Source organism: Pogona vitticeps, chromosome 6 (assembly GCF_051106095.1).
Source record: "Pogona vitticeps strain Pit_001003342236 chromosome 6, PviZW2.1, whole genome shotgun sequence".
Taxonomy (NCBI): Eukaryota; Metazoa; Chordata; class Lepidosauria; order Squamata; family Agamidae; genus Pogona; species Pogona vitticeps.
The window spans coordinates 78,535,100-78,556,147 of NC_135788.1; the positions used below are offsets into that span (position 1 = coordinate 78,535,100).

Sequence of the window (21,048 nt, forward strand, 5' to 3'; positions counted from 1 at the left end):
GATGTCTGAAACAGAAGATTTGTGCCAGCTCATTGCCTGAGGCTGTACAAATAGCTTTATCAGTGTGTTAAGACCCCTCCATACTGGGGTGTGTGCATGAGTGTGTGTTCATACATGTGTGTTTGGTAATGGTACATAGAACCTGTCCATTAAAAGAATACATTTGAATACTGTATGTGAGCTCTAGATTATTATTATTTTTGTACACTAACTTACTTTCATTTATTAACACATTTGAAGTGTGCAATCAGTAATTGAAATGGGACAATCTAGGTTGATAAAAGACATGGAACAGTTTCACTTTATATGTTTGACAAGTTTGAATTCTGGTTTGGACTCAAACTTACCTGGATTCTTACTGACAAATGTACTTGAAGCAGTTTCTGCCAGCTTAGGGGAATTGATTATCAGGTTCACTGTTTAGAGATAGCAGCTTACTAAGTTTGTCATTTACATCATGAGACAATATTCAGCATCTCCCACGGTTGTAGTTTGTGGTGCTGTTGTCTTAATTACAGGCTGAGCTGTAAGTAGACCTATTTAGTAAATACAATAAATAAATACTCGGTCATGGTTCATGAATTTTCTCTGGTTTGACTTGCTCTTTAAAATGCTTTTCAAATGGTGCAAAACATGCACTAAAGTTTTCAGTTTCACTGAAATAGAAATTAAATTGAAGAGTTGAGGGTGTGGCTCAACCCAGAGAGAACATGAATCAAGTATTGGAGTTGTGCTCTGGCGAATGAGTGGTCATCTTCTGTTCAGTACTGTTTTTTGTAGACATTGCTAGGCCTGTTGCCTAGAGTTAAGAAGATTCCAAACAAGTTACACGATGAAAATAAAGTTTATCATTCAGCTGGAATAATGGAGAATCCTCTTTAGTATTTCTTGTACAATCTCTTCCAGAAACTGTATTGGATGTTAGAGAAATTTTCTATCATTTCTTGATGCCATGAATTCCAAGTTCGCTGACATGATCATGCACAAATCTGACAAGGCAGAATCAGGAAGTGTGCGCACATACTTGTGTTTCCTAGGCAAGCAGATCTTTGAGAATATACAGCGTCATCCCCTATGTTTAATTATGACTGATTTGCAACACTGGTTACATAATGTGTCCATTAATTTGCTTTTAAAGCAACCCAATATGTAAGGGATACCTTCCTATATTCTCCTTTCCAAAGAGAAAATAGCTGTGTGTACATGCACATGTGTAGTTGCATTACCATTTATGTGTCTCATTCTTTGTCCAGAGAAGTAGCAATATTAGTCTGTCTCAGCATGTTGACAAAAATAAAAGGATGTTGGGGAGGACACAAAAATTTGTGGTATTTAAAAAGCTAACAGATTTAATTTAGTGTGAGCTTTAGTGGGTTAAAGTCCCCTTCTTAAGGCATAATGGTTCTAAATATGTATCTCCATGTAGTGGTGAAAGTTACGTTCTGGTGAGTGCTCAAAGAAGTTAGTCTAGGAAAGCATATCTGAAACATAAAATAAATAAATAAAAATATAATGGCATCTTAAAGACTAACTTCGGTGAGCTTTTATGAATAAATCAACTTTCTCAGAAATATTAGAGTGAAATGAATCTTTAAGGTGCCACTGTGTTTTCATTTTTCATTTTGTTTGTTTTTTTTGTCTGGATAAGGATGCAGACAGAGAGACTTCTTCCCTCCCTTGAAATTTGAAACAATAACATACAAATATTTAAAATTATAAAATAAAGACTCTAGAACAGAATTTGAAAGACTTCACCTCAAGTGTCTGTTGGCTCCCCAAAAGCCTCTCTAGAGAGGTAGGTTTTCAATAGTCAGTGGAAGGAAACAGCTGAACTTGCTGAGGGTGTTCCATAATCTGGGAGCAGCCACAGAAAAAGCCTTCTCTTGATTCCTCACTGGACTTGTTTGTAAAAGCGCAGGGACTAAGAGAAGGTTCCTCAGCTGATAAATAGTCTGGTAGATATCCTGGACCTAAGCTTTAAAGGTCATGATCAGTTTCAAATCTCTATACTGGCTGCTGATAACCTATTAGATCTAGTTCAAGCTACAATCTATACAAAACCCTAAATGGCTCAGGCGCTAGGATTTGAAGAATTGCCATTTACTCTACTAACCAGTCTGGAATTTATGATTGGCTGGTAATTTCTGCTTGTGGTGCCTTTCATAAATGATGTGTGTAAAGTGGGGATAGGAATCACATGACTCATGGCTGTCATGTAACTTTCTTTCGAGCAGCTTTTGAATGGTCTTTGACTCTCTTTGACTTGCAGAGAAACAAGACTTGCCACTCCGAGAAACTTCTCAGAGTAGCTGTTTTTCAGAGCGAGACATAGGCGCTTGCTTTAATATAGGATTTGGTATTTGGGTACAGTGGTGCCTCGCTTAACGGCAATAATCCGTTACATAAATACATAAATTACATAAATTATACCCTGTTTGGCCAGAATATTCTTGGAATTTCAAGCTATTACCATAGTAACAGCTCCACAGGTAAGAAATGTGATACATTAGAACACAGAATTAGACACAACTAGTTTTTAAAAAAAAGATATAAATGTATATATACCCATATCTACTGACGAACCACATTTACATACCTACTGTAAGGCTCTTTGTAGTAAAATGTATGGTGGAAATTACAGTGTATAATAATATACTTCAAAACCTTTCATCAGATTTGTGTGTAAAGATGGCTTTTCCAAAGCAGTATAATTTTTGTAAATAAATGTATTAACTAAATGTGTGTTATTTTAAAGCTCTGGACCTAACAGTAATATACCATTTTCTGCAGGGGTTACAAAAGTAGATTATGGAGACATATCCTCACGACTTGCACTAAGACACAAACTGCAGTGCAAGCCATTTTCTTGGTACCTGGAGAATGTGTATCCTGATTCCCAAATACCACGTCACTATTTCTCTTTGGGAGAGGTAAAGATTTTAAATACTATACAATTTCAGGTTTATAGGAGTTTCTTATATGGCTCTAGCATAATGGTGAATGTGGCATCTTTTAACACCTGTGATTTTCCATGAACAAAGCTTATGCTCAGTGTGCAGTAGACCCTCGACTTACGCAGGGCTCCACTTGCGGACTTTTTGAGTTACGGACTTCTTTGGCCGCAAAATTTCACTTGTGGCCAGAGAATCGACCTATGGACAGAAGGGGGAGGCGGGGAAGTGCCAAATTCAAATTTGCCGCTTTCCCTACCTCCCCCTTCTGGTCTGTAGGCCGGCGATTGTGCCTCTGGATGCCTTCCAGGGCTTCTCCGCTTCCATGAGAGGCATCTCGGAGGTGGTCCGCTGCCACCGGCTTTCCCAGGGTACACTGGGCCTACCAGGGGAGGGCTTCCCCCGGTAGGCCCCGTCTACGCCCCAGGAAAGCCTGGTAGACCATGCCTAGCAGGGGAGGCCTTTGTTTAAATAGCATGACCAATGCCCTGATGACACCCAAGTCTCTGTTCTATGTAGTCATAAAGTATCTAGGACAGAGGTCTGTGGAGGTCTTATTTAGTGTCTTCCCAGATCTTCTCTGAAGATAATTTTCAGAGCAGTGATTCTAGTACTTCCATAATCTGAGGTGAGTGACTTCCAGGGAGAACACCACCTTTGTTAGTTGAACATAAGCTATGGGACTTCATTCCTTGTCCATCTATCTAATTAGCACCACATCCAAATATATGCGGATGTTCTGCTGGTGTTTATTTTGTTTCTGTGTATATTCAGGCATAATTTTTTAAAAAATGTATATTTCTAGAGGCTCTGCTGGTATCTCAATCTTTTGCAGGGTGTTTTTTTGTTTTTGTTTTTGTTTGTGGCCTTAAAACCTGGTATAATCTTCTTTGGTAATTATAAATTGAGAAGAAGAACAGAATCCTACAGTAGATATATGTGCCCAGAACTGCCTGCTTATGTGACCTTCTTTCTAAGGTTGATGTAAATAGTAAATAATGGTGGCAGTAGGCATTAGCTCATGTTAAGGAGACACTGAATGGATCAGCCCAGACAATTGATTGAGCCTGTATTTTGTTCAGCTCAGTTCAGGCTTTTCATACCTGCCTTCACTAATTGTTCTTAACCTTGACATATGTTTAGTTAATTTGCCTACTATAGGTCTGTTAGGATTTTCCTTTCCCGTACTTCCCCTTCTGCAGTTCTTGCCCTGTCTCCCTACTTCCCTGCTTTGGATGCTGTAAAGGGAATAAAGGAGAAACCTGCAGAAACCATGACTCTGAGAAGTGCTCCTTATACCTCCCCGTAGGGAGATGTGAACAGGCTAGCTAAACAGATTCTCGTTAGTGCAAATGGCCTCTGCTTATAATATCCAGATGGTGTCTACCTGCTTTGAATGTGCAGAGTATGGTGAATGATATTTTTGTTTTGTTTCAAGATAAGAAATGTGGAAACTAATCAGTGTCTGGATAACATGGCAAGAAAAGAAAATGAAAAAGTTGGAATTTTCAACTGTCATGGAATGGGTGGTAATCAGGTAACAATATTTTTAAACTCTTTGCACTAGAATTCCGATGATCTCAAAGGTGTTTAAAACATTTTAGCATAATAATTAATGGAGTGGTTTTCCTATGCTTGGTGTTATTAGTTAAGTTTCCAAAAGGGTATTTGGGTAGACTTCCTTTTTCTTTTTAGACAACACTCTTGAATTAAGTAATGATGCTGTTTTATTTCTAACTTGAGGCTGCATCGACACAGTTACCTGGAAATAATCCTCATAGAACTCAGTAGGGATAATCCTTTAAGTAGATGTGTGCATTTGATTGCTTTACTAGTCTTCCTTTGTAGAATACCCTTTATTTTTGTTGACATTGGCTAGGACAATCTTAATTTAACTGTTCTGAGAGTGCAAGATTGTCCTCCCTAGAAGAAACGTAATCCTATTAATTCCTGGTTTAGGGCAGTGGTGGGTAGATCACTTATGGAAAGCAGAGCAATATGGTGAAATTATTTCAGATAACTACTATTATGAGGTGCAGAAATGATACACCTGCCTTAACCATAGCCTCACAGTGGTGAGTTTTTTTCTTTTTTAAAAATACATTCTTCAGTGTACAGTGGCAGAGAGTAGGTTTGACTACTGGGGAACTAGACAAGAGTAGATTAACAAATGCTATCCCTCAGTGAAAAGTGCTGCTTCTTCTCTAATTATATGCTACAGAATCATTTGCCTGGGATAAATGTTGAGACAAAAAAATTGCTTTGATGACTTGGTCTTGAACAGATGTGATGTTCAGAGAACAACTTTTTCATCCTTCAAGAGTGTATTATTTTATATTGAAAATTGATTCTCATGAAGCATTAGGGCAGTTCTAGGTATGAATGTTTGAGCTATGAGCTGGAAGTCCCAAGTTCAAAATGTGAGCTTAGCCAAGAACTCAATGGGTAGCATAAAATAAACCTTACATTGTTCTTAACTCCTCATCCCCGTAATATATAATATAGATTCATTAATTCTTGTTGTGATGCTGTATTGTCTTATTGGGTGTATGTTCCTTCAAATATCTTGCTGTAACACGACCAATGTTTGTTTGATGCTTATATCAGAAGCTGGCAGGATGGTTTTAAACAATGAAATATTGGGTAGAAGCAGTCTTCTCTAATTACTCTTACTAGTGATTTGAGGTGTGATGTTTGTTTTTTTCCTAGTACCACTGTGGTTAGTGATGTACCTATTAATTAAAATCTATTAAAGCAAGTTTTAAAAAGCAATAAATTTCATGCATTCTGAAGAGGCACTAGGAGCCAGAGCATCTTGCTAGTGGATGGTAGGGAATGTACCAATTTTGTTAATCCATGAAGTTCTTAATTTCAGTGCCTGACTCCTGTTGCTGAGCATACGCTACAACTAGAGTAGGCCCATTGAATCAGTGAAACCTATGGAGGAGTTCACTCACTGAATCTCCATGGATTCAGTGGGCCTATTCTAGTTGCATCTTAACTAAAATATATCCAGTTTGTACAGCTCGATTTCAGTTGCCTAGAAATTTCAGGTTGGATCTTCCCTCCTAAAAACATTTTCACAGGGACCATACAGAATAACAGACAGTCGAGTGTGCTGTTCAAACCTTAACTCGCATATCTCCTCTATTATGAACTTCCCTTTTCCATTCACCTACACCTTCCTTGGTCTTTTCAGGCTGAAATCAATACGAAGTGCCTGAGACCAGCAAAGATACCTCACATTATTCCAGCTGTTTATTGCTTCACAAAGTATCTGAGCTATGCTGTGTCACAAAAGGAATCTTCCTTTTAACCCCACCCACTCCCAGCTTGTTTATTGCTGCCATCAGTGGCTGAGGTTAAGCACTAAGAAGGTGCTTTCTTTCTACTTCCTCTTTTCGCCTAGTAAAATGGATGTTTTTGTATGCCATTACAATAAGACTGAATGATGTGAGAGATCCAGTTACTTGTTCTAAATTGCAACATGATAAATAAGAAAAATATATTATATATTAATTCACTATCTCATCGAGATTTCCATCACCGAGCCTGGTGAAAGACATTTTAATATTTGTGATGCTTTGTGGACATTAAACATTGAAATATGTTTGTCTCTTTGTGTTTATATGTACACATGTATGCATATAATAATAGAATCATGCATAGAACTGGTACTTTACTGAGCCTCACATAGTCAAGATGCTATGATTTTGTGGCCTCTTAAAAATGTATGAAGCAGATTATTTTCAATACCTGATTTGATGTATTACATTGCTGGTAACAATGTTTAGAAGCAAAAGTGGTTCTAAGAAATACTGCTAGAATGACCATATCTCAAAATCAGTGGTAGTAATAGTGGTGTTGCAAGAGAAGAGACTTCACATATCCCAGTATTTAAACCCATGCTGCCAGCTAGTAATGTAAGCAACAGTCTGTCATGGTTGAACGCACAAGTGAATTCCTTATAATTCTTATGTGCAGCCCCAATCTGGCCACCAAAGCTTCCAAGGATCTCCTGCCTCATTCCCCCAATGCTGCTACTCCTCCCATCCATTTTGCTTATCTTCCCAGTTAGGAAGAGAGTATCAAAGGATTCTACCTCTTACCTCTGATCTCTGGTCAGAGATAACAAAACTTTGTCTGTGTTGCATCCTTCTTAGTGGGAGGCAAGTGTGAGTCAGGTGAAAATCATAGAGCCAGGCACCTACTGCAGTTTGTGCATAGCTTTGCTACCCACTCATTTTCTTCCATCTCCTCAGCTGCAGCCTTGGGTGAATATTCCAGCTTATGCTTTAGCTGGGGAATTTTCTAGTATTGAGGTGTGAATCACACACGTTTCCAGGGGCATCAAGTCATCTACCCCTTGTGTTATTAACAAAATGATGGTCAAGCTGGTGCACTAGACTGGCACACCATCACTGTTCTAGCAATATCCTAAAGAACATTGCCAACTTCAAATGCAACACAGGATCAGGGCAAGATGGAGCAGCTCCCAAAATCACCAGAATTTTTCATTGGAAAGAGATTTTCCTTAAAACATCCCACCACTACCACTACCTCCCACCTATAACCTCTTGGGTTTTAAGAAAATGGAAATTGACTTACAGACATTTCTGTTTTCAGGTACAGTATATGTGGTACATAGTGAAAACCTATGATGAGAGAATTGGCCTGCAGACTATGGAATCTGCTCATTCTTGCCATTGAGTGAAGTGTGTATATAGTAATAGTGGCTGATATTAAAATGTGGAGCATATGATGTTGGGGCAGAAAGTGCTATATAAATACAGTGGTGCCTCACTTGATGATGTTAATCCATTCCAGCGAAATCGCTGTAGAGCGAAATCATCATCAAGCGGGGGAAAAAGCCCATTGAAACACATTGAAAACCGGTTCAATGTGTTCCAGTGGGCTAAATACCTAATCGTCCAGCGAAGATCCTCCATTGGGCGGCCATTTTCCGGTGCCTGTACAGCGAAAAATCCATCCTAAAAACAGCGGGGAGCCATTTTGCCCAGCGGGTGACCATTTTGATCAGCTGTTTTAAAACAATCGTTAAGCGAAAAATCGGTTCCCAAAGCAGGGAACCCATTATCGTTAAGCAAATTTTTCCCATTAAAACATTGTTTTGTGATCGCAAAAAACTCATCGTGAAGCAGATTCATCGTTTAACAAGGTAATCGTTAAGCGAGGCACCACTGTACTAAGTAGTAGATTGTTATTATGGTTTTTATTTTTATAACCTTTCTGTCATCTCTGAGGCTAGTAGTGATGTACAAAAATAAGTAAGTGTATTTGCCAACAACCTCCTTTCTCATTTTTGTTCATCTTAATAAATAAGGAGTTTGCAATTCTTTACAGCTATTCTTTAGAAATTATTTTGTCAGGTAGCAAGGAACATGGTGTGCAGTTATTGCACATTGCTTTCATATTCCGTGCTATCAAGTAATACTGTCCACACATGAAGTAACAACACAGCAAGCAAAGCTTGGAAAAACACAGCAGCTTTAGTGCAAAGATAGTTCTGCAGTAGCTCTTCCCCACTACAGAATTACCCAAATGTTCAATGCACCATCATTTTAGGAAATCGTTCTCTTCAAATAATTTATTGGTCTGTTGACTGAATATTTGTTAAGAATAAGGTTAATATTCAGATTTAATTATCATGATGGGGTAATCGTTGTTTCAATAACTGAATACTGTTTTTCTGTCAAGGTTTTCTCATACACAGCCAACAAGGAAATCCGAACGGATGATTTGTGCTTAGATGTCTCTAAGCTTAATGGTCCTGTCACAATGCTCAAGTGCCACCACTTAAAAGGCAATCAGCTTTGGGAATATGATCCCGTGGTAAGTCTTCTCATGACAGAAATCCAAGAAAGTTCAGTGAATGCAGCTCTCCCTCTCCCCATGTACTATATTCTGAGGACTGGCAATAAGAAAGTACAACATGTCTTGTAAATCAGGGGTCCCCAATCCCCGGTCCTTGGCCGGGTGCCAGTCCATGGCCTTGGCCGGAGCAGGCTGCAGAGACAGATCTCCCACCCACCCCCACATGCACTCCCCCCGCACGCCCACCTGCACAGTCCCTTTGTGCATGTGCATGAATGTGTGCGCACGCCCCTGCCCCTTTGCACAGATGAGCGAGCGTGGGGATGCCCCATCCCCTGCACATGGACTCCATCCCACCCCAGTGTCAAAAAGGTTAGCTGAGCCTAAAGATACTTTCTTCCTATTCCATGACTTACACAAGATACAGCTGTGTATAAACTACAGTTGTATCCTTTAAGATAAGGAATAGGGGCTTGATTCCCCCTCCTGACCTGACAACATAACACTGTGATGTATACATGTAACATAATGTTTATATCATAATTGACATACTATACTGTCTTTGTGTTTTGTATGTGGCAGTAAGCAAAATCTAAAATGTCTTGTAGAAAGTGATCCTTAGAGTACATTTTCTTGGTGAGTTCTTCATACGATGTGCCACAATTGCAAGAAGGACATGTTGGATACAGATGCTATAAAGGTGGCATACCTGTACTTCCCTGAATATTTGTAGATATCTGCTGAATGTTAATGAAATTCTGTCTTAGAAGATGAGTTGTGCGCTGTTCAAAGCTTACAAAGTTATTTACAATAAATAGGTGTTATGATAGTTCCTTGTCTCAAAGTGGTTAGACAGTTATAGTTAGATGTTTAAAAACTCTTTCCCTGATTCTTAAAATTAGCTAAAATAGTAATTTTATACTTATTTTAGTTATTTCCTCAAAATCCCTTTGAGTGCTGCAACATGAAGCACAGCATGCATGAGCCAGCACTTGAACCACTCTTCCTTCCTCATTTAATTTTTATGCTACCTTCCATAGTGGGAACCCAAAGCAGCATGCAAAAATAATTAAATTTTATATTCTTCCTCTATCATTTAATGATATCACACATCCATAACTATGAAGTAACTTCAGAGATCAAAGGTATACTGGAAAAGAAGTGAGTTTATCCTCAGTGGGTTACAGTTGTGAGGTGACTTAGTTATGTCTTAACTTGCAGTAGTTATATATTGAACAAAGAATTGATTTCAAGTGACTTACAGTGGTACCTCAACTTGAGAACATCCTTCCATATGAATGATTCGAGTTAAGAACGGCTCTGTTCACAAAAAGTTGCTTTGACTTGAGAACGGAGCCTCGACTTAAGAAAAAAAAAAACCATTTCCTGCCCTTTTTTGACCTTAGTTCACCTGAGGTCAAAAGAAGATTTTTTTAAAAAACCAAAAAAATATCCCCCTAGTGGTAGAGACGGATTGACCGGCTTTGCATTCGTTCCTATGGGAACGAATGCTTCTACTTAAGAACAGCGTCTCGACTTAAGAAAGAAAAACAGCAGATACGGATTAAATGGTTTTCAATGTATTCCACTGGAAAATGGTGCTTCGACTTAAGGACACAGTCCCAATACGGATTAAGTTCTTAAGACGAGGTACCGCTGTACTTGTAATTAGTTACTTGCATGGTCTGGAAATTCTGAACAGCTAAACATCCTTCTAGTTTCCACAGAATTCCACAAAGGAGGTGCATGCTTTACATTATTTTGCATTTCTGAACAACTGTGCTATGTGTTCAGAACTTAAGAATTTTGTCTAATGTTAAGAACCTTATTTATTTATTAGCTAGTTATATTTGTAATCATTTATTCCATGAAGCTTAAGGCAGTGCACTTCGTTGCCAACCACCTTCTTTTATCTCCACAACAACCCTCTAACATACATCAGGCTGATGGAGAGTGACTGTTCCATAGATCATTGGCAGCTTGAACTTCTCTTTCTTGGTTCTAACCCTCTATCCACCACACAACAAAAACTCCTGATCATCCTAATACATACCTTGGACCTACTGTTTTCCTGCTGTAACAGCAATGAGAAAAAAGATTGCCACTCCCTCTTTGGCCTTGATCATTATAAACCACAGATGCATCCCACCTTTTATCAAAAATGAAAGGCAAATGTTCCTAGTCCTTTGTTGTGTGGTCAAGATACATGCTTTCCTGACAGCTGTTGTATTTGAAGGAAACAGAGTTGTATACATTTGCTTGTTTTATAGGCTTTTAATTTTTGTTAAAGAAAAATCTTTCTTTTCCTCCCCACCCTTTTGCTGAAGAAATTAACCCTGCTGCATGTGAACAGTAATCAGTGCCTGGATAAAGCCACTGAAGAAGACAGCCAGGTACCCAGCATCAAAGACTGCAATGGCAGCCGCTCTCAACAGTGGCTTCTTCGTAATGTCACCCTTCCGGAAATATTCTGAAAGGTTTCTAAGAAGAGAACTGATTGGACTACCTCAGCAAGTACATTTGCTATGGTCTTACCTAGCAAGCAAAGGCTGCAAGGTTTCTTGGCCACTGGAACAGACTGTTCTGAAATGTCAAGAGTGATGAGTCAGCCATCCTTGCGTTAAATATGTGGAACTAACTACATGAGTACTTGTGAGCCTGTACGCACTGATGTTTACAAGGTATTTCTCCAGAGAATCGTTTTATAGAACACTTGGTCAGTGGAAATATAATCAAGGATGTATGCTCCCTGGAGAGTGGCACAATCTAATTTGCTTTTACATTAGCAACCTTGCCTGAAGGTGCTATAATAAAGATTCCTCTAAGATTTTTTTCATAAGGTTTAACATTAACCAAAGTATCAAAAGTAGATACAGATATAGAGATGATTCAGTATCAAGAGAAAAATCATTGAAGCAAGAAATATGTAAAACAGGGTTCAAAGTCAAGAGATCAGAGTTATTAAAAACTAAAATTTGTAATACTAAATAACAAATTTATATGTAGATTTTTTTTACCTCCATGGGAAAAATAACCAAGTGAGATACCAACTCTCTGTACAATTGTGTGGTAATCCATTAATATATATATATATATTTCTCCTCCCCTAATGGGTCTAAATTTATTTTAGGCAGAACCAAATCTGAGCATAAATAAAATTGGGCCTCTGAATATCAGCTCACTTTTTGGGGAGGTAAACTATTTTGGCTTTGGGGCTGTTGCAACTGTTAACTTCATCTTTTCTAATTATCTGGAAAACTGGAGCTTAGCATCTTCATTCCTTGTGATTTGCTCTTTTAATTGAACCTGGATCAGCCAGCTTCTGACCTTTCATCACCTATCTTAATGATTTGTTAGTGCATTTTACATTTGTTAACTTGACTGATTATGCTTAATGGCCACGTCTCTTACTACTGTACTATGGATTTGGTTTTCACAGCAATAAATCTTTCTTTCCAGTCGTCAGAGCCTGAAGATATGACTTATTCAGGTAATAGGTAGTTGGCATCTGAATGTTTCCTGGAAATATTTCCATTCCATATTTGAAATTCATAGATTTCTGAATTGTAATGTTGCTCTGCCTTTTTCTAATAAAATCTAAGGAAAATGTTAAAACTGGCCTCTTAAAAATTGATATAGCCAAAGGCCTTATGAATATCATATTAGTTTAGCACTTCAGATTGAATAGCCTTATTTAATGATATCTATGAAGAAACATAGTGTTGAAGAAGAAGAAAAAGAATATTATGGTTTCTAACATACAAATGGATCTCCTTTTTAAAGAAAGGAACAAAGATTTTGGTAGGCAGAATAATTTTGAAGTATATCAATGTCATTTTCCTGTAAAGCAAATTATTAATATATGTGTAGAGAAAGGATGTGCAATTCTGTCTCTTTCGAGTTGGCTTTATTTGATCAGCCATTGTCTTAGGACCCCATGATGTGTAGCATTTTATAGGAGAGTTCCAAATCTATGCTTTCCGCACAAAATGGTGAACCGGACTCACCAATATACAGTTGATATTCCTATCATCATATGAGCAGTGGACTGTTTGCAGCTCTACTACTAATCATTGTCTATAGATGTGAATTGGATGTACTAGTAATGATTTCAGTTAAATGGTAGCTTAATTCAAACTGTATTTTAAGGGAACTTTGATTATTGTTGTAGAGTTTTTCTTTGATGTTTGTCTGAGTTGAAGTTCATATCTGCTATGTGCCTTCAGGTGTGGAATTTTTAATTTGTTATACCCTCAGAGAAGAAAATGCTATTTTCAAATACAGAGTGATTCTAGTAGTAAAAATTAAACGTGTACTAAACTGTTTATTAAGCTTATATTTAAAAAGCAAGAAGGATCATGGTGCTGAAGAAGTGATGTGTCAGATAATCTGGAGCTAATATAGAATGCTGTGGCTCAATTGCTGTATTTACGTCCATTCATTCTAACAATCATGGAAGCATAAATTAGGTTGAAAGATGGGGGTTTGTCAAAGGCCTCCCTGTGACCTTCCCAGTCAGGTCTGCCACATCTAAACAAACATTCTAGCCACTGCCAAATACATCTTCTCTGATAGGTTACACTTGTATTCCATTCTTTTATATGTTTACTTACAAACCTGACCAATTTATCCATATACTTAATAGTCCTGAAGCAAACTGGTGTTTTTAGGTTAATAGCCAGGCTGGCTGAGTAAGGTAGAAAGAAGCTAAGGACTGGTGCCTATGTTATCTTTTTTTTCTCTCTGTTTTTATTCCAAGCTTGAAATTCTTCTCTTAACTGTGCAGTTCACCATTTTACTAAAAATAACTTGAATACAGAACACAGTTATCTGTCTATTTTAAAATTATTTTGAATTTTAAAATTATTTCAGAATGCACAAATGAACAGAAAATGGAACATGTTTATACTTGAAAACAGTCACAATTATAACTTTACCATAAAGGGGAAAAGATTGCTAACCATCCTACTTTTCTTGCAGTCAAGTTGAAACATATTCAGTCTTGAAACTATGCACTTTTTTTATCATGAACCAGCACGATAAAAATCCACTGTGCTCCAGCTGGTTTACCAAGTTCAGCTCCCATATCATCATTTCACTCTTAGAAGTCAAAGCAAATACAAGCAGTATTTGGCGTGCAAAATCCGGACAGCTATAATCAATTGAATCAGATTTATTTATCTTTTGGATCACTTTTCCTAACACATTGTCCACATTTGGTTTTGGAAGTCTTAATAAAACATATTGGGATTTGTAATCAAGCGTTTTCTATCAGGTGCAATATTTTTTAGCTTTAACGTAGAACCACCAAAATGAACATACCTTTTAATTTGCACTTACATCTTTTCAATTTCAGTTATATCTTTTCAATTTCAACAATATAACTGAAAGTTGGTACCATTGCACTAATGCTGTAGAGCAGTTTCACATAAATAGGAATTATTCATTTATTTACATTTGTCAAATTATAAGATCATTATTTCATAAGGTAATACTTTACAAGTTGGCTGCCTATTTGTTCATATAATCCAAGCTGTCTTCCTTAATATGTAATAAGATGTGATGACATTTGAAGGGTCTCCTCTTAAATTGGAATGTATTCAAACATGTTTCCCTGTTCAAATCCAGTTCTATTATTAATTGTCCCTGTCTTATTAGAAAATATGTTAACAGTTGTTGTAATTGTTGGAAATTGTAGTTGCCCTATGATCTTACTTTGACCATATTGAATCTAGTCCTTGAAGAAATAATAACCCAAGTCTTGAAAATTGCTGAGAAAGCTGTCTTTATTAAAACTGGGATCAGAAAGTATTCAAGTCATGGATAAATGAAGGGATATAGATTTTTTTTAATGAGGGGGACTGGGGAACTTGGCAGCCAAATTTGTGGCCCAGCCCTCTCCATGGGCTGCACACAGCTTGAAAATGGCCATGTATGGCTCTTTCTTTTTCAAAAGCAAACAGGAAGTGCCCAGATGAACAGTACGAATTTTAAAAATATTATTGGGATGGGATGTGCAGAGAAAAGTGAAATCACAATTTTGGACAATTTTTTTTTTTGGATAATTTTAAGAAGGGATGCTCTTGGGGAACTTTTGGTGGCTGCATGTAGCTTGCAGGTTGCACTCTGCCTGCCCATGATTTATACTATATATTCCATAAACCACAAATATCAGTACTATCTTTAATATGCTTTAATATGTTCCTAACTGGAAATCGTAATAGAGTATTGAAGGTTTTTTTTCTAAAACACTGCTATATCTTGATTGATTCTGGACTTATACATTTCTTAAACCATGCTTTAACCAGCCAAGCTCATTAGGATGAAAATATATACAGCAAGACACCAGCTCTCCTTTTCCTGCTTTTGTTTATGTTGAGTTTTCTTTAATGCATGCTTGTCTTAGGAAGACCTCTTGGATGTTTGCACAGAGGCATGTCTGGGTCAGTAGTATGGGATTTCACAACCATGGAGCCATTGCCGAGAAGATCCTGCTTCTTATTCCTGCTGTCTTAATGAATCATATTGGTAAAATAAGTGAGATAATTATGCTGCGCATTGATGGAACACCATAATAAATGGGCAGATTTGTATGGGAGAAGACAGTCCTTAAAATGACTTGGATGCAAACCATGTGCACAAAATATGGATAACTTCTGGTCTTCTAGCCAAGAGTCATAGATGATGGGAGTTAAAGTCCAGCAACATCTGAGACCCATTCTCTACTCTTGATTTAACAATTTAAAGGGATTAATTAACATAATTAGGCTAAAAATGGATTGGTCACTAATACAACTGGTGCAAAATTCGTCATTGAGTTACATATTCTGATATGCTAGATCCCATTAATATCTGGGCAGCTTCATTTTGTAACATTTGAAACTTTTCAGAGGGAACCTGATACAGAAAGCATTGCATATAACTAGCATTCGGATATAACTATGATAGAACTGAAGATATGTCCAGTTGTCCTAATTAAGCTGCTAAAAGGCACTACTTGGTAGGCATTGCCATATGCTTAGAAGTCCGAAGAAAATCCACAGGCTGCAAACTTTGTCCTTCGGAAGTAGTACAACCACTTCCAGAACTCTTCATGTATATGTACACGGATTGCCCAGCTTTCCAATCCACATCCCTTCTTTATTATCTGAGTTACATTCACATTATTCTTCCTCACATATCCCTATGCCACCTCCAGAGACCTGTTCATAGATTCCCGAACCTCCTTAGCTTTTGTAGGTAAAGAAAAGAGGTTGAATGTTGGTTCCATTTCATGAACAACTCTTTCTTAAAGGAAAAAAGGCTCTAGGTATCCTTCAGACTTAACAACAAAACAGTATATAATATGAAGCAACACATTACCCCAGAAATAAATTATAGGAGTAAATGAGCAGCCTAATGGTGGTCTTTTTTAAATCAGCCAGTTCCATCCCATCAAGTGCTTGAAAGCAGAGAAGTGTCTTAATTTAATACTCCCTGAAGGAGCATTGTACAAATGGAACGCAGAGGTGACAACTGGAAAGACTCCTTTCCTTGGAGGAGGTATCTGGAGTAAATCCTTTGATAATCTCAGAATACAGTAGGTTCATGTCAAGAAAGGAGTTCTATCCTAAGCTGGAATCTTAAGCCAAAAAAATGAAACCAGCTGAACTGGGCCTGGAAAATATTTCCAGACTGAGCTATTGAGACAGAACAGGTGGTGTATGCTCAGACCTCCTGGTCCTTGTGATCAGTCAGTCTAGTTCCTGCATTCTGCATTAGCTGCATGTTCTTCAAAGGAGACATGCATAGAGTTCACTGCAGTAATCTAACTTGGAAGTGCAAGAGCATAGACCACCAAAGTCTTTACTTGACATCAACTGAAACTGACACATTCACCCATTAAATTGGTAGTAATAGATCGACCCATTAAATTGATAGTAATGGATCCAAAAGAATACCCAATCTATCTTCCAGGAATACCGAATGGTATTAGATGAACGCCATTCATCTAATCAGAAATATCTCACTGTTCACATCAACAGCACCTCAGTCTTGTCTGAATTAAGTTTTAATTTGTGTCAGGAAGGGACTGTTTGAACATATCCACCTCTGCATGTGCTTAAGATGAAAATGAAAAAGAGAGTTATATGTAGTTGGCATATTGTCCAGAGTTCTGTTCCAGAACTCTGGACAATATGCTCTGTTCATATCATCCAGAGTTCTGTTCCAGAACTCTGGATGATATGAATAAACAGTTTTGTGTTAATGTTAGCAGAATGGGACATAAATCCAACACTTGCCAAGACCCCAAACTGGCGAATCTACCACATCAAGCCAGATTCCTGAGCACAGTCCCGTAGTACTACCTATCCATGTAGGCATGTAGTGGTTTGTAGAATTGCTGCAGAGAGCATCCACATTCGCAGCTAAAGGTTTGGCCTGGTACAAAACGCCACTAAGAAATCAAGAAGGGCCAACACACTCCATCTCTCCTGACACAGGTTATTGCATTCGTTTTGAAAAGAAATATTAATTACTTCAGGCAGAATACAATCAAACAAACAAAAGATGAGAACGTGTGGCACCTTAAAGACTATTATATTTTAATGTAAGCTTTCACTTTCGTGGATATGTCCACTTCGTCTGACATATGGAAACAGAATGAAAGTTTGGATGACATATCAGTTTCACAAGTAGAATATTCTAAATTTTCATTGGCTACATGCCGTAATTTGTTTTAGAGTTCGGTTGTAAAAACTCCTCCAGGAGACAAAAAACAGACACCAGGCCTGAGCAAAGATGAGCTAGGGGCAAGGGAAGAGAAAAGAGAGAAGGACTCGGAGTGGGGTTGAAGACTTGGGATTCAATTAGAAGAGGGAAAAAGAATATATAAAAGTAAATATAAGTGAAAAAAGATAGCAAAGGAATCACATGTGTAAGGAATATTGGTAGTTTTTACCTTTGACTCTTGTGATGAGAGATGGGCTTGGTAGCTGTAAAGAAAATAACAGTGGCAGTGGATAACAGCAAAAGTAATATATTTGGTAATGACTTAACCTAGGCTTATATCCAGTCCATTTATATAGGTGTTGTGTCATGCATATAAATTTTATCTCGGCTGTTTCCCTCTTTATTCTTGATTTGTAACAAATCTGTTCTAAAATATTGACTTTTAAATTTTCCACAGAGTGTCCTGGTAGATTGAAACGGTTGGAGACAGGTTTCTGTGTATGATGGTTTCTGATGTCAGATTTGTGGCTGTTGATCCATTTCTGCCAAGACTGTCCTGTTTGTCCGATGTAGAGTGCAGAGGGGCGTTGTTGGCAAAAGATGACATAGATCTCATTAGCGGCGGACCAAGTGAAGGTGCCTTTGATATTGTGTGTGGCATTGTTAGGTCCCATGACCTACTTCCTTGACCTGGGTGCCTGACTACGCTACTACGTTTAATGAGCCAAGGTGCATGAACATGCCAGGACTGGAAGATTGTGTGATGGGCAGGGAAGGAGCAGTGCATGCCAACAGGTCCGTGGGTGAGCCGGGGGGGGGGGAGGAATGCCTGGCAACTGTGCTGTCACACAGACAACTCATGACAAAGGGTCACAGAGTATTTTGTGCCCATCTCTAAACATAACCAAGCACCTGGTTATTGGTACAGTTGTAACTGGAAGTGACCTCAGCCAGAAGAATCCAAAAATGCAGGCAACTGGGGCAGTCCATATCAACAAATGAAGAATAGATCTTTTGTAAAGGCTAATGTTTCTTAATCCAACATCAGACTACCTGATATTCATTACAAGAATAGTTTGCACCAATGTAGTTTTCTTCAGAAAATTGTTTTCTTTCGCATCTGTGAGGACTATAGCTAAGCTCAGAAGGCACAGGGAGCCTGGGCGAGGAGTGGCAGATTATATCGCAGTCCCTAGTTTCAAGGCCTGAGGTTTGACCCTGTGAACCCAAGCTCTGTTGCACTGTTTCTTCAGGCTCTACCTGTGGAAATTCTTCCAGCAGTACCAGGCAACAGAGCTTTTTGGGTACTTCACTAGTTCAATCATAGTTACTATCCAAGCCTGACAAGATGCTAACAATTTTATTCTTAAAATGCCATGCAGAGAAATCACAATGGGCAGCAGATAGCTCCACAGCCTTCTCTAGGCCAGTAAATAATAGCCCCCAGACTACCAGAAAAAGATTGACTGGGTATCATGAAGAAGGTTTCTCACCACCACCATGTAGACTTCTACCATGAAATGTAAATATTTACCTGGTTAAATGGGTATTGGTAAGAAATGCCTTGTTTATGTACTTAAAAGGTCTACATCCAAGCAACACAGTTGTATCTATGTAGTTGACTGCAGTTAATGAATTTTAAAATGTTTTTGAAGTGGAAACTAGAAGAGTGTAAATATTTCTAGTTCTCTGTAGTTGTCTGAAATTTGACAGGATTCCTCAGTAGCATGAGTAAATCTCACAACAGGAATACTGACACAAGAAGCAGACCCTGTGATGGACCTATGTGCCAATTTTGTCTACGTCAGGGGTCCCTGGTCCGCGGCCCAGTGCCAGTCCATGGCCATGGCAGGACCGGGCGGCAGAGACAGATCTCGGGGGGGGGCTGCACACACTCCCCACACACACACCCCACACACGCACAGTCTGCCACCTGCACGCGAGCACGCCCCCGCCCCTCCGCGCATGTGCACAAGTGCACCGCGCCCCTCCATGCATGTGCGAGAGTGCACCGCGCCCCTCCAAAAGTGTGCCCTGCCCACCCGTGATTGCGGGGGTGCCCCACCTCCAACTGGCCCATGGTTCAGAAAAGGTTGGGGACCACTGGTCTACATGCCAGTACTGGAAACACTGTTACAGGACCCGGTAATGTAACCAATAATTTAGAAGTTCATACACTTGCTCATCCTCCATAATGACATGTGACATCATTTGCTAGTATCGCTCTAGCATTTTAACAGGACAGAGAGGCCAGTGGTTGTACAAATGAACAAGCAGAAACAGGAACAGCAACATCCCCCAAATCAGTAGATATTTCATTTCAGTTTCCTAGGACACTTCCCATGGTTTGAAGGCTGCTATGCTGTAGAAAAAGAATGTTAAAGGAAGGATTCCAAAGGAAAAGCAGCATTCCCTTGGGTCCTTAATTAAATAAATAAATTCTTACCTCCTGTGGCTTGAACAGGAACAATAAAAAAAATCTTACTACATGTCAATCAGCTCATCTATGTAGGGATGGTTCTGTTTTGCTTTACAGCTTTTATTTATTTTATACCCTCTGTTTAGGCAGTCTTCTGTACATGTAATTTGTTTCATTTCTTGTATTTGCTGAATTGCTATTTTTCGCTTTTGAATTCAGACTTTCATCCACCAGAATAAGGGACAACAATATTTGATACTCCTAATGTTAGAATGTTGTCACTGCCCTCTTCATCAGTGACTCTACTGACTAGGGTTGATGGGAGTTGCAGTACAACATCTGGGGAACCACACTTTACCTGCATCTATTGTATTTAGAGGTTAAAATACCATCTTTTAAACTAGGTTTGGACAAAAACTTTTCATCATCCCATCTATGTTTGTCTGGTTATATGTGCTTGACTGTTCTTGTCACTTTCTAATGGCCCCAATCCTCTTATCCAGTTACAGTTGCAAACTACAAAAGGCATACGTTTTTGAAGAGGAATTGCCCCAATAAATTACCATAGACATTTTCAGCTGCATACTGAGTTCTGTGATTTAGCGTGCAACTGTTAATGTAAGGGGTGATTTCTTAACTTGGGATAGCTTGCTTCCAATGTTACACCATTTGTGTAGCTATGCAGGAGAATTTTGGGCAATGACTGTTAAACAATTACTGTTAAGATAATCATTATGTTGGTACCTTTTATTTCTTGTTTTCCCATCTTCGCATGTCTTTAAATATCTGCAACTGAGGTTACATTCCATGCATCTGATAAAGTGGGCTGTAATTTATGAAGAACTTGTGCCAAATAAAATGCGTTAGTCTTCAAGGTGCCACAAGACTCCTGGTTGTTTTTGAGGCAACAGACAAAACACAGCTACTTCCCTGAAAATTCCAGGATGGAATGGAAGACTCATTTTACCCACTTTCTGAGATCAACTTTCCAAGAAGTACCAAAACCACCATATTACAGTGCTTCCTAAGGCCAGACTGAGGGTGTTCCTGACCAATGCTACTGCAACCAACAGAGAAATCTAATAGAATAATTCAGGCTATACTCCCCAGTCCCATTACCCAGTGCAAGTA

The 21,048-nt window shown here is 38.6% G+C and overlaps 1 protein-coding gene across 2 annotated transcripts in view; it reads left to right on the top strand.

Moving 5' to 3' along the window:
* Window positions 1-14,554, top strand: part of GALNT1 (polypeptide N-acetylgalactosaminyltransferase 1) — a 71,236-nt gene extending 56,682 nt beyond the window's left edge. For both annotated transcript variants that reach the window (XM_020804927.3, XM_073003950.2), the window contains 4 exons: window positions 2,791-2,930; window positions 4,390-4,488; window positions 8,670-8,804; window positions 11,114-14,554. In XM_020804927.3, coding sequence (XP_020660586.1) covers window positions 2,791-2,930; window positions 4,390-4,488; window positions 8,670-8,804; window positions 11,114-11,260 — 521 coding nt within the window. In that variant the 3' untranslated portion in view covers window positions 11,261-14,554. The remainder of the gene's footprint in view (window positions 1-2,790; window positions 2,931-4,389; window positions 4,489-8,669; window positions 8,805-11,113) is intronic.
* Window positions 14,555-21,048: the final 6,494 nt, after the last annotated feature.